Source organism: Seriola aureovittata, chromosome 1 (genome assembly GCF_021018895.1).
Source record: "Seriola aureovittata isolate HTS-2021-v1 ecotype China chromosome 1, ASM2101889v1, whole genome shotgun sequence".
Taxonomy (NCBI): Eukaryota; Metazoa; Chordata; class Actinopteri; order Carangiformes; family Carangidae; genus Seriola; species Seriola aureovittata.
In genome coordinates, this window is record NC_079364.1 from 30,352,828 (window position 1) to 30,367,767 (window position 14,940).

At 42.3% G+C, this 14,940-nt stretch overlaps 1 protein-coding gene across 7 annotated transcripts in view; it reads right to left on the reverse strand.

Annotated features, from left to right (window-relative positions):
* The window catches only part of znf536 (zinc finger protein 536), a 278,944-nt gene that overhangs the window by 113,568 nt on the left and 150,436 nt on the right, over positions 1-14,940 (reverse strand). For 6 of the 7 annotated variants that reach the window (XM_056404930.1, XM_056405098.1, XM_056404841.1 and 3 more), the window contains one exon: positions 2,981-5,289. In XM_056404930.1, coding sequence (XP_056260905.1) covers positions 2,981-5,288 — 2,308 coding nt within the window. In that variant the 5' untranslated portion in view covers position 5,289. Of the gene's footprint in view, positions 1-2,980; positions 5,290-9,179; positions 9,439-14,940 lie in introns of those variants that run through there. The other variant, XM_056405184.1, reaches the window with a different exon arrangement.

The window sequence follows — 14,940 nt, forward strand, 5'->3', positions numbered from 1 at the left end:
AGGAATTCTGCTGCTTTAGGCCTTACATGTGCGCAGCAAAGCCTATTTTTTACACATTCAGCTACAATTTGCAGAATGGGGGAGACGCTCTCGTGCAAAATGAGGATTTTTAATGGTGGGTTACGGCATGTAAGAGCTGGCACAAAAAAGGCAATGCTTTCCAGCGAACTGGGCTATTTAAGATGTGATGAGCTGCGTTCCCCCCGTCAGGTCTACCTGTTGCTGAACCTTCCCAATATGCAATGTGTTTTCTCTAAACACAGCTTCTTTGAGGCATGATCATCGCAGGGAACAATAACGATGTAGTGAAGTCAGTACAAGGATAACTAAACAAAAAAAAAAAAAAAGATGGTGATGGGCATAAATGTAATTACCTCTTTGTTTTCTTTAAAAAAAGAGGGAAAAAAATAAAGAATTTTACTGAATAAGAAGCATGCTCAAGGTTAGCTTCTGAGCTTTCCTGTAAGAAGGAAGGTCTTTAAAGGACATCTCTGACAGAGGCCTTTGTTTTTCAGCACTTTTTCTTCCTCACTTCTCCCTTTTTTCACACGTTGCTTTTAAACAAGTGCCATCTCAAAGACAAAAGCGGCGGAGTTGACCTTCTTTCACAGTTGAGATGTTATTGTTGATTACTATAATTTAAGTTTAACTCAAAATTGCTGTGGGTAGGTGGCGGGGCACAGGCTCACATGTAGACAGACGCATGCTTGCAGGTGCGCACACACACACACACACACACACAAACATACAGTTAGAGAGAATTTCATGCTCTTCTTTTTTAAACGTGAGATATTAAGATAAAGACAATGGTACAGTGGCCACATCCTGTTCACAACAGAAGAGAGTGATATGCACACATACTGTAAAGCACATAACCCCCCCTCCCCCCCTCACACACACACACACACATACACGCAGAAACACACACACACACACAACAAAACATGCATACAGAGGAGAAGCATGACACCTTTCTCCACATGAGACTCAGACACATTTTTTCTCACACATCAAAGCTTCTAATTTGAGAGTCCCTGAGCTCCAAATGTGAATCACATTGTGTAAGTTGTGAAGACAGACAAGTTTCACTACTTCTGAATAAAAAACAGGAAGTAGCAAAACAAGCATATTTAACATTTTTAATGTCAAATCTGTTTACTTCTCACTTTTTTTCTGAAAAAGCGTATTCCAGTTTATTCAGATCAGTGCATGCCTAATCATTTTATTCTACCCTTCTCTACAAAATCTATTTTCCAGCTTTGCCACGCTCTGTAGCAGCTAGCTACAGTTCGACATCCTGTTTTGGCACAAATCTCTGCAATAACAATATAAGGACAGCCTTTGAGATAGGACAGTGGCAGACTGACAGAGAGTTTGAATGGTTCCTGTGTATCACTGGGCTAAGGGTGCGACACACTACCTGTAATACATACAAACAAACAGTTAGGCAGAAACAGCAGGAAGGCCTTGTGGAAACCAACAGGCATTTTTTGTGCAAAGTTGCCAGCACATATCTTCATTTATTTTTCTACTTATATTTCTGTCTTTAATCCTACCCTCCTTCTCCAAAAATAATGACTAGGGGGCGAGATTTAACCACTCAACTAAATCTAATGCATTCATTTGTGCTTTGTTAGCATTTGCTGGTAAATTCTACTGGTTTTATTTGTCAATTATTATTTTAATTCACTTTTTTTTATACTGCACACTCATTGTTAATACAGTACTTCTGAAGCTGTTGAAACACCACAAGCTGTACCCATCAGATTCAAAGTGCTTGAGTCAAAAGAGACATACAGAGAGAGGGAGAGAGAGACAGATGGAGAGAGAAACTTCCAGCATTAAAATTCAGAAGATAATTACATCCGCTACACCCCCACCCTGTTGAGAAAGTGTTATGTTTAATAGTCTCTATAAAGAAAATAGGTTTTTATCTCACTCTCATTTTCATTAATTCCTAATTGGGGTGGGGGGTTGTCTGTTATTATTTCTTAGATTAAAATAAACATAGCCTATCCCATGTTCAAACCCATCACACTACACGGGCATGATAAGGACTTTATGCCTCTGTGAATAAATAAACAATTTCGTCTCCACTGGTGGAATTAAGTTGCTTACAGCCTTAAGCTAAGCCACTCTGATTTATATTTATATTTATTTATATTTTTTTCCTCATAGGACTTAAAAGCACATCCTTGCTTTTGCAAATGAAGTTCACCAATTTTTTTTTGACCTGTTTTATATGTATAGCTTTAATTAGTGTCTTGTTTAGCTTAAACCGACTGATTATCGCATAGTCGTGACCTAATTACCACGCACGTACTTAACGCCAGAATAGTGCCCCGAGGAGCAAGCGAAAGTTACCTTTAAAAACTTGTGTAATCATTAGCAACGAGCCTCCCTTAATCCCACTAAACATACACTTATCTAGCCCCGGCCGGCCTGTATTTGCCGGGTAGGGAGAAGGGAGGGGGTATGGTTGTCTCCAACATGTTTATTAAAGACATTTATTAATCGCTGTGGTTAAAATGAGTTCGTCCCTACGCTCCCAGTCTTTACTCAGTGTTCCACAGGGATCTAGGCTGCTAACCTGCAAAATGTGGATGCAATGGTGGAGCAGGTCTCTTTCTGGATTGTGTTCTCTGGGGTCTTGTGTTTGGCTTAATGTGAATTGTGGCAGCAACACAGAAGTGTCAGGGGACAAATGTTACCATGTACAGCAATAACTTAAGTATCTAAGTTATGTAAAGAATGTGTAGTTCTGATTCTTTGAAGGGTATTTGTGCTAATTTTCATCCCCTTTAAAGAGGTGGATTTGACACACTTTTATAGGCCTAGCTGTAAAATTAAAGAGCTTCTTAGTGGAAATCGAATCAAATGAATGAATGAAACATAATTCCCTAGTGTATGTCATGAAATAAAATTTAGATTCAGACCAAATAATACAAGTTGTTACCATTCATTCTGACTTTTCTCTTACCTGAAGATGGTGAGGAGGGATGTGGGCTGTCATCCTGGACACTTCCGGTCTGGGAGTGTCCTCCTCCAGCTCCGCTCTCTTCTGTCACATTGGATGAACCGGGAGTGGTCGAGCGGCTAATGGACTGGGACTCGGGGTCACTGGCTGACCCACGACGTTCATCCAGACCCTGTTGCTGGAGCACTTCCTCGATGCCTCTCCTGTCTTTGCCATGGATACGGGAGTGGACAACCATCTGATGGTAGGTTCTGAAGATCCGGCCACAGTCAGGGCACTCTGAAGGCTTCTCCTTTAGACCGGAGAGGCTGGAGAGGCTGTAGTCAATGTTTGGGCTTCCCAAGCCAGCCAGGGCTCCAGGAGCCTCAGAACTACCATGGTGAGACATTAAGTCACGATGACTGTCAAAGCCTCTTCCATCCTCCTTCATGGACATCATGGCTCCACTAGAGGCCTTGGATCCCTGCAAGGCCTCTGAGAGCTGCTTCTGCTTGGAGCTATCATTGGAAGAAATCAAGGAGTAGTCTTGTTTATCCTTTGAGAAAGTAGCCAAGGCCCCAGCACCACCCATATCATCTTCTTGCCCTGGGGGTATGTGGTGCTGGTGCTGCTGCTGCTGCTGCTGCTCCTTAGGCATGAAGGCCCTGTCCATAGCCATGCCACGAGCCATTATCTGCCAGGCTTGGTAGCTACTGAGGGAATCCATCTCTGCCACTTTCGCAGCTGCCTGGAGGCGCTCCATGCAGCTCGACTTGAGTGGTGGCACAAGGTTTAGACAACCCAGGAGTGAGCGCTTCTCGTTTTCACCCAGCCCATGGCCCATACCTCCTGCCATTGGCCCCAGCAGCTTCCCTAACATCTCTTTTTCCTTCATGGCTATCCCCGCTTTAGCCAACATCTGGTGCTGCTCACTCAGGCCCTGTTTGTCTGGAGAAAGGAAGCCTCCCTGAAGACAGGAGATGTAGCGTGAGTAAAGGTTAGCATGGGCTTCTTGAGCCAGATTGCTCATGCTATTGACGGCAGCAATGTCCTGCTCACTGGGCTGGGGAGGCTTGCTCTTGATGGCCAGCTTGTTGAGATGTACCTTCATATGGTTCTTCAGGAACCAGGGTTCCTTGAAACGACGGCCACAGATTTGGCAACAGTGTTCAAAGGAGTCCTTGTGCTTGCGCATGTGACCCTTCAGGAACCAAGCTTGGCTGAACACCTGTCCGCACACATCGCAGCGGAACTCGGTGGCCATCTGCATGCCACCAGAACCACCGCCACCCTGGCCCTGCGTGGTCTCGGCTGTGATGTGGGCCTTTTCAACGTGACTTATCAGCTCCTCTTCGTGGGAGGCAGCAAACTCACACAGAGTACATTTGTAGGGCTTGTGGAGAATGCGAATGTGGCGGTCCAGCTCCTCTCGCTTCTTGAACTTCCCTTTGCAGAAGGTACAGCGGAAGCCTGTAGTTGGGTTCAGGGACTGTTCATCCTGGGTGCCAGCTGGCTTGGGTGAAGAAGAAGGCTGGGAAACTGTGTCTGGAGTGGCGAGGCCAGAGGGAGGAAGGAGGCCACAAGCTGAGCCTAGCTGCTGCTGCTGGGTGTTAGAGCTGTTATTGAGACCCAGATGGGGTGTTTGAGCTGTCTGGAGGAGACTGCCGCTCCCTCTCATCTGCTTGTCCCTCAGGATGGCCCTCTCCTCCAGCTCATGCAGCAGCCTGTTCTCCTCTCGGACACGGCCGCGGCCCTTACCGAGATTACCCAGTTTATGGGTGCGGAGGTGGATCTTCAAGTTGCCCTTTTGAGCAGCTCGGTGGTCACAGTAGGGGCACTTGAAGGGCTTCTCTCCTGTGTGTGTGCGCATGTGCAGCGACAAGATGCTGTTGAAACGGAAGCGCTTGCCACATAATGGACAGGGATACTTCCTATTCTTGCGGGCGTCATCTTCAATATCATTCATCTGGGACATGATGCCCAAGTTCTGGCCATTGAGAAACTGCTGCAGGTCAACTCGTCCGTTTAGCCCACTTAGCGCCCCCGCGTCAATGTCTCGGTTGAGCTGATTGGCGAGCAAGGCCATCTGACTGCTGATAGGTTGACTAGCCAGGGCTGCGTGATGGGTCTTCTCGTCTAAAGGCGTGGCTGCTTTCTCTTCAGGGATCTGTTGTGGGCGGTGTAGGTCGGGAAAGGCGTGTCCTAGCTGGGCAGTTAGCTGGTGAAGCTTTTGACTTATGGGGTAGCGGCCATTCAAGACTGCACTGCTCAGATGGGCATCAGCATCAGGCACCGCTGATGACACACCAAGACACAAACTAGAGTCCTCCATCCTGTAAAACAAGACAGGAAAGGAAGTACCACATTAAAAATGATAGAATTGCAGAACTAGAAATATTTCAAAACCAATGCCAATGGTGGGTGCCAATGCCGTGTATGTCCAACCACATGGTCAGAATTATTGTGCTACTTCATTTAGGGAACCAACACCTGTCCTGAAATAAATGTTTTTGTCTTTGACGCAAAGAGCACCGCATGAATTGTCAGCACCAAGGGCCTGGAAAAAGCTGTGACTCCATAGAAGTAGAACTTTTTCAAAATGTAACACCATTTTGGATGGAATAATTACTCTGTAAACACAGTCAGCAGTGTATAATTAAACTACTTGTGCCCATCCTATCAGAATTCTTCCAATTACATGCCTTAATGAAATGGAGCAACGGCATTGTCAGGAAGCCACCGCAATACTACAATTATGATATTAACAATAGCACTTAAAACCAAGGGGTTACTCCAGTAAACACAACACTCTTATCTTGGTGCAATGACACTTGTCTTGGTGCAATATTCCATTAAAGAACCACACTACATTTGATCTGAATCACTTTGCTTTCCTTTTGCTTTTTTCTATTCCCCCAAATTCTCTCTCTGTCTGTCCTCTTATTCTAAAACTCTTTTACAGTTTACAGGGTGGAGAAAACACTGGTTTCTATTTCGAACAAAAAAAAAAAAGATAAGCACACCCTCCAGTCTCAGAGGAATAAGCAGGTAGCACTTTGTTGTGTTCCTACCTACTGCATGATACATGCCGATTGAAATATATCATGACTTTCTGAACATGCTGTATTATCACTGTAAGTGTTTTCATTTCATATGTACAACATCAGTGAATAAATAATATAAAAAAAGAATAACACTGATTTTAATGCAGATCCATCTGCTCTCCAGATGGTGAGGTATAAACATCTATCTACACACTTCCTCTGGCTGCTGGCAGGGGTCAAACCCTCAGAAACAATAACCATGGTTCTGCTTTGGTCAACAAAATATTGTATAATATCTCATTACACTGATTAGTATGCTGCCTGGTAACAGTGGCAGCCACTGTGCTGTTACACATTATTGTAATCATCAAAAAAGCCTTTCATGGAGAGGCGATGTAAAGGCATTACAACTGGCATTAGGTGAGTTCACTTTTAAGAGAAAGTGGTATCATTTTAGACGGCGTATGGACCCAATCTGGCAGCAATGGGGCACACCCACATTAAATATGTTCACACATGTTCAGTAGACACTTTACAGGCATGAAGGGCAACTAAGGTTTCTGCCAGACTCTGTCTTTCTGTTTCCCTCTCTCCACCTACAGTATGTTTCTACAGCATGGAGGACTCCGCATTGTGCCAGGCTCATTTGTTTTCTCATTCATTTGAATTTTTTTCTCTCTCTTTCCTCTCTCTCTCTCATCAGTAGGAGGTTAGTAGACATAGGGAGTGCCTGTTCTTTTAGACACTGGCCCCTCCAACACACTGTTGATGGTTGGATTCTTATCTTGAGGACATGAATTAGAGACTGTGACCAGCTTCCACTTGTGTTTAAAGGAATGTGACACTTGTGGGCTTGCCTTTTGAATTCTCCCCACAAGTATCATAAAGCAATTCTACTGAATTCATCAAGAATATAATGGCCATGCTATGTTCTGCAGGCTTACGTCTCACAGCGAGATGTGCTCCTGTCAAAGTCTACTTAAATCTCTGACAGATCTTATGATTGTATTTCTCAACTGAGAAATAAAGCATTTTGATAAAAAATTAAGTTAAAAAAAATGTGATACAGTTGAAGGGAATAAAACTGCCCATAGTAAAAAAAAAAAAAAAAATTAATAGAAAACAGGCCTTTTTCGGGGATTTAAACATGGGTTAACTTCTAGCTTTCCTTCAGCAGTGGAAGTAAATGAAGCCTTGAAAGTTAATGCAAACAGTTCTTAGAGGTTGATGAGTGACAAACCCTCTGTTTGTACAAAGGAAATGCTGGAACAAACTGCGTTACTACACTCTCTGATGAATGATTAAAGTTCCCATATTTTACACTTTTACAGTTTTATTTGATGTTGATGTATAAACATAGTTTAAACAAGTAGCCAACAAGTATAAACAAGTTTTACACCTCCTCTCTCAATCAGAAGAGAGGAGGCTCTGAGCCTCTCTTCTGATTGGCTGACTGTTTTCTGAGTGATCCAATAAAAATATATCAGATTTCAGGTAAACACTCATAGAGAAACCAAATTCTGCCAGGTTGGATGGTGGGTCCAGGTGGGCAGGGCTTGGGGCATGGCTGAGAGCAGTGACTGCTTCGTTGTGACATCACAAAGTACAGTTACAGAAGTCCTGACGACTGGTTTTAAGGCTCAGTTTCTGAATATAGGCTGTGTGCATTTCTCTGTGGACTAAGCGCTTTGATACTTTCACAGTATTAATATAGAACCTAGACCTGCTTTAGAATCAAATAACACATGGACATCTACCTTTATACAGTATGGGACCTTTAAGATAATACTGAACTGCAGGAAGAGGTGCTTTATATTGTTATCAGAATGGTTAGAAAAAAGCAAGTAACAAATGAAGACGGACTGGTTGAGCAAGGCTTCATCCTACAGCAAGATAATGACCCAAAACATTAGAGGAACAGAACAAGCTTCACATGGTTAAGACCAGCACAGTTCACATGGGGCAGTTTAAAGATGAACTGCACTGAAGGTAAAAGCAAAGAAAACTACAAGTGCAACACATTGGTGGGGGAACTTGTGCAACAGTTTTGGGACCAACCTTCCGAACAATGTTTCATTTCCATTGTAGAAAGAAATAACGTCACAAGTGTGTTCAGCTGTATGAGTCAAAAATGTCTAAATTTTTCGTAGAATTTCAGATTTCTTTTTTCTCTGTTCTTAAAGACATCTTTAATCATCTACATCCTTAATTTAAACTGAGACATTACACTATGTAAATGTCAAATATATATATAGTATGTGTATGTGTGTATATATATATATATACACATACTGGAGGGTATATGTGTACATTTATTATGAGAATAATATTGGGAAAGAATTGCAGGGAAAGATAAAACTTTGTTAGACTGCTTTAAATGACTTAGGTTTTAAATTGTATTTATGTGACACCCCAGCTTCCATCACCAGGCGTGCTTATATCGGCAAAGACCTTATTTGAATGGGCCTTTTTTACAGAGACGGCTGCCTTTTGGAATAGAAATCTGTGATTTAAACTAGGCTGATGAGCTGTTGCTCATTTGGGGAGATAGCAGCTTGCCCTTTTCTTCAATTTGATTTCTGCCTTTATCTTTAACATATAACAAAGGCAGATAGACAATGGAATAATGTGAAATGAACTGACGAATCCAGTTTGTGTTTTTTATAAACGTATCCTGGCTGACGAGCGTATGCAAATGAGGCACATTAATATGCTTGCTTTGCTCCCGAGTCATTTTATATTTTTTCCCCTGATTAAAAAGGACATTTCTTATGTGACATCCCCCCTCTGCTCATATCAACACACACATGCAAGGGAATTTGAGGGTGGTGTAAAAGCAGGAGCACACACACACACACACACACACACACACACACACACCACACACACACACACACACACAAGCACGCACGCACACACACACACAACCCCTTTGACTACAGACAACAATTCAATATGCGAATGCCCTCTAAAAGACACGGTGAGTGTGTTGCAACTCACCCAGCGCTATCAAATGACTGCACGCAGAAATCACGTCAAACAACTTGCTCTATTTTGACATCGTCCTCACTGTTGCTGTTGCCAAATATCCATTGAATGTAAGGAAGAAAACAACTCTCTTCAATGATATATAAATATAAAGCTTTTAGAAGATCAAGGCTGAGGATTGTCACTCTTACCCGTTGTGTTAAGGAAAGATCTGGGGCCACTTTGTCTCTGCCACGGCTGTGTAGCCTGTGTAGACTCCATTATGAAGAAGACATCTACTGTGTGTAGCTTTACATCGCTACAGTATCTATCTGCCGTTATTCTAACCCGTATAACCTTATTATTTCCTGGCATGTACAGCAATGCTGCCTCATTAAAACTACTGGTTCCTCTGATACCTCTAAAACCACAAAGACTTCCTTTAGCATTTTCTCACGATGGTTCAGTTGTTGTCTTTATAGTTTGTGGTTTAATATTCAGCAAAGCACCACGTGCACCCGTAAACACTCGAAAATCTGCCACATATTCACACACGTACGCACGCACACACACACACACACACACACAACACTGATGTCACTCTGCTTCTCTTAATGCATTTTTCTTCTCTGCTCCTTTTCTCTTCAAGCCTCAGCTTAATTATAAGTGGTATCTGTAATACAATGGAAGTGTATTTCAGCATTTGAATGTGCTCAGTTCATTTCTGTCATTATCAATAGTAGCGAGCATCATAAATGCATATGGGATTTTCTTTTTGTGCTCCTCTCTAATTGTAACCATATAAATTATAGAAGTATGTGAAAAGCTGTTTCAATATTAGAAAGAGATACCTATTATAAATTCAAATTAAAGTCAACAATTTCAAACAAAAAATTCTGAATTCACAAGGCCTCGAGTTTTGTCATAAAACTTTCCTCTGGCATTTAAGACAAGATGTGTGGGGAAGGGGGGACTACAGGATCGAAAAGCCATTAGTTGGACTTTACTTTGTTATTTTGGCATGTATCGACACCGAAGCTATCGATTAATCACAATGCAATACCTCATTAAGTCCTAATGAACAAACTCATTGCGTTAAACAAATCAATCATTATTAACAATGTGTTGAATTCCATCATATTTGCACCAAATCATTAATGAGACGACTGCGTTGCTACAGCAATCTGATGTTGAAGGGAAATTGTGGATGTTTACCATATGTTACATGTACTGAGAGCTGCAGGTTGTTTGGAGCCATTCAAAAGCTGCAAATATGCTTTCAAAGTACAAACAGAGCATCTTCATCTTTTCAAAGATCTGTAACTTTTTTTTTTTTTACAGGAAAGTTAGTTGGAGTTAGAGCTCAGTAGGTAAAACAGACCAGCTACAGTACAAGCTTTTCTTCCTGCCTTGTGTTTTGTTCTGTTGCAGGTGGTCTTTGCAAGGTATTTAATTAATCCAATAAAAAAAAAGAAAAAAAAAAAGAAAAAAGCTGCCTTGTTTTTTCTTTCCCCTCTGTCTCAATCTCACTCTTTGACTTCACTGCATTATTACTTTCTGTAATGAGGCGAAAACACTCTGAACTGTACACGGAAGGCAAGTCACACACAACCCGTACCAGATTCAATCCTGACTCCATCCCATGCCTGGAGCCTCCTCTTGATCAAAACTCATAACTTTGCACGATCAAATAGAAGTTTCAAAAATGGATTGTTTCTATTTTGAAGAGGAAATTAAAAAAAAAAGTTGAGTTGCAGACGTTACCAAGATCCGATCGGATCTAGATTTGATCTGTATTTGTTTTTTTCTTACAAATACAGATTTAATTTCAATGAAAATAAATGCATTAATACATATATTTAGGATATAAATAAATGTGTGCCTAGTCTCCCATCTCCCAAAGGACTACTGGATCTTTGGGGAGGTTTTTCCAGAGTTCTGATAGGCTGGACAAAAGCAGTGTGCGCGTGTGTGTGTGAGTGTGTGTGTGTGTGTGTGGACACCATCTTAAACACACCACTGGCAAGACAAAAAAAAAGACATAATATTTTAGGTGACCACGGGACATCCAACAGTTTAAAATGTAGGCATAACACGGAATTAACATAGCGCCTTACTCCGCTTTAACACGGAGAAAATAACAGCAAGGGAGCGAGGATGAGATGAGACCACAGACTCAATAGATCAGTGACAAATGAGTGAATGAACAGGAGCCTCTGCCTCTCCCTCTTTCTACTGAACAATATGTCATTGAGGGCTGTTTAAGAGGTCCTGTCAACAGGTAGTTCAACTTTCAGCTCATCCCTGCTGATCAGTGGGAGCCTTCCTGACAGCGAGAAAAGAAAGACACCGGGAGAGAGCAAGAGAGAGAGAAAGAAGAATGTTTTTGGTCTTTTTATCCGTCCGTCGCTCTGACAGCCTTGCAGGGGATGCCATGGGAGGAAGATCAATGCAGGACAAGCGGATTCCCACAGTTCATTGTTCTGGGCCAGCCAAATCATCTTCCCAAGACGGCCGGGAGCTCAAAGCTTCCCTTTATGATAACCATCCCTGGTATTATTCCCACTATGATGATGATGACCTGCAGATGTCTCTGTCTCTGTGTGTGTGTGAGGGTATGTGTCTGTGTGTCTGTGTGTGTGTGTGTGCATGTACATCTGTGAACACCTCTCCCCTCCTGAGCGCGCTACAATAGTGGTCACAGTGGCGCGGACAGACCCCTGCAGCAGCGAATAAAGCAGAGCGATGAGCACAGGATTAATAGTGCCAAACATTTGTAAAGCAGTCTCTCTTTGGTGAGGTACAGTGACGGGAGCCAAAGCCAAAAAATAAATTAAAATTATTACGAGCTGACATGATAATGATAGTGAGGGCGCCTCATCTTACACTTATACACTGCATCAATCCTGCTTTAATACTGCAACTGCTGCAGCTTATTTCAAAAGAATCTGAATCACTCAGGCCTCGGAAAATTCCCATTCTGTATAAAGGTAGATGTCCATGTGTTGTTTGATTATAAAGCAGGTCTAGGTTCTGTATTAATACTGTGAAAGTATCAAAGCGCTCAGTCCACAGAGAAATGTACACAGCCTGTATTCACAAACTGAGCCTTAAAACCAGCCATCAGGACTTCTGTAACTTTGTGATGTCACAAGAAAGCCGTCACCACTCTCAGCCATGCCCCAAGCCCCACTCACCTGTACCCACCATCCAACTTTGCAGGATTTGATTTCTCTGAGTGTTTACTTGAAATCTGATATATTTTTATTGGATCGCTCAGAAAACAGTCAGCCAATCAGAAGAGAGGCTCAGAGTCTCCTCTCTTTCTGATTGGCTCACCGACCTGTTGCTACAAGAGCTCCAGAGAGAGGAGATGTAAAACTACACTGAGATGGTTTTTATATCTTCTTATGGATCAAGACTACAAATAAAACACAGGAAAAGTGTAAAATATGGGACCTTTAAAGTTTAGTTTAAATGTAAACCAGCGTGGTCTTTAAACAGAAGAATAATTGGCTGCCATAGGATGGATAATCGGTTGTTTAATGATGGCTAAATCATCTTGACTGACCCAAATTTCAACTGTTATTGCTTATTTTTTATTGATGTTCTTTGGGATTTCTTTATGCTCATATGTCCTTGTATAGATCTATTTGTGTTTTTATTTCCCCCGTATATAACTATAATTGCCAAACCTCACAGCAGTGGCATAGCCTCTCTACTCTTGTTGGCTCTAATGTTTTGTAATGTACCTGTGTGGATTGGTCTGGTGACTGAACTCTGCTTCCTGTACAATCGGTCAGAAAACCAGGACACAATGCTGTGTGTGTGTGTGTGTGTGTGTGCGTGTGTGTGTGTGTGTGTCAGACAAACAAACATGGTAGTGTAGAGCGCTCACGCATGGTTAGACTGGAGGAAGAAAGAGGCCAGAGAGACAATGAAGACAGTGTATCTGTCATAGCTTACATCACTGGTCACCCTCTGCACTGCATGTCAGCGCCGCAAACAGACACACACACACACTCAGAAATGTGTAGGTCACATCGTGGAGCAGTGCTGCCTGTATGTCTGTATGTCGAGTGACTGCAGCGATGACGTGCGAGACTCAAGACTGAGACGGAAACAAAAGCGGAGCCTCAGCCTCAACCTCACTCTGTTTCTCCGGTGGAGAGAGAAAAAAGTAGTTGAATGTCAATATGGCCTAAATAAGAGAATATCAGAAATAATTGCTGTTTTCTTCCACTCATGCTGGGAGCATTCTGGTAGAGTTTTGCATAATGACTACAGTCGAAGGGGGGGATGGAGGTAACAGTGGTGGGTGTGTGGCGGCGGTGGAGGTGGTGGTAAAGGGAGGGGTTGTTGTGACAGGTGCTGAAATCAAACTAGGGAGGCAAGGGAGACAAAGGTTCAATTTACTAAGAGGAGACTTTAATTGTTACACAGCTAATTAAGAGAAGAAGGTTCTTTTGTGCACTCTCGACTATTTACTGAGAGGTGTGTGTGTGTGTGTGCGTGCGTGTGTGTGTGTGTGCGCGCATACACCAGGAGGTAAATTGTGACTTCAAGCCAAGTGAGCCTATAGTAGAGAGTCACACTGCCTGTTTTTTTTTTTTTTTTTTTGTGTGGTGTGTGTGTGTGAGTGTGTTTAGAGAAAAGATGGAGTGCTACCTCAACATACAACATATCTTTTCACAGCTCCTCTGCTGTTGGGAGTTTGGGACTTTCTCTTTCTTTTTTCAACTAAAACAAAAGTCTATGGCTAATTAGCAGCACTCATTACAGGAAGTGAGTCAGGTAATTATTTTACATCATGCTGCCGATAATTGAATGATTCTTCAATGTCTGAATGTCTGTTTGAAAGTATCTCTTTCTCTTCAGTTCCCCCGACCACCCCTCCTTTCTCCCCCCCCCCTCCCACCCCCTTTTAGCAGTTCTTTCTCTTTGTCTTTGAGGAAGATAAGAGAGAAGCTGAATACAGGTACTGCTGCCATATGCTCTTGAATGAAAAAGCTCCTCTGTCGAAGCAAATGGGATTTTTAAATATTGAAACTGCCGCATGTCTTTTTAATATGACCGTGTTAAATCTCTCTTTATTCCATCACTTTGATAAACTCCCCCCTTTCTATCTCTCTCCTCTCCCACTTTTCTGCGTCTCCTCTTTTAATCTGAGGAGTTTGAAGGGAACTTTAGCTCTCTGAGAAGTAGTCAAACTTATTATGTAACTATGCTGTCTTTTTTTTTTTTTTTTTTTTTTTTTTCTTTAAGCAGCACACTTCCTGTTTAAGAAAGCAAACTAATCTTGTCAAAGCCATCAGGAAGCTGAGACTTGAGTGGAAATGCTTGTGATTCTCCGCATATGTTACAATATCTCATAGTGGCCTTACAACCGCTATTGTTCTCACGCACTTTATCCGAAAGACGAGAAAGAAAAGAAAAAATAAATCACCGCACACACTTCACTTCAAAGTCAAATATGTACAGCGAGCTAATGTGGCACTTGATATAAAAGGGAAGAAAGAAAGAGGGAGAGAGAGTGAGCGAGAGAGAGAGAGAGAGCATTATCTACTTTAAGGCCAGGGTGTATTTATTACAGACTAATTGTAGCAGAGGAAGTGCTTTACAGGGTGTGCTCTCGGGAGAGAGGGCGGAGGGCCTCGGGGACATAAGAGCATGTTTATCTATAAGACTTTATCAGAAAAACACAGTGGCGACTGCTCTTAAGATCAGAGATGGGGTTTGAGGGGGAGGGTGGATGAGAAGGTTTACCGGACAAAATAAAAGAAATGAAAGATGGATAAAGCGGAAAAAGGGTGAAAGAGGAAGAGACATGGCAGCGAGGCAACGTTTGCATCAATGCCAACAACTCAGTGAAAGGCAGCCATGATTAAAGCAGGAGGGAGAAGTTTGGTGAAACCTCAGAGGGTTTTTTTTTTTTTTTTTTCTTCCTGCAGGTCTCTCTGTGAACCGGACTAC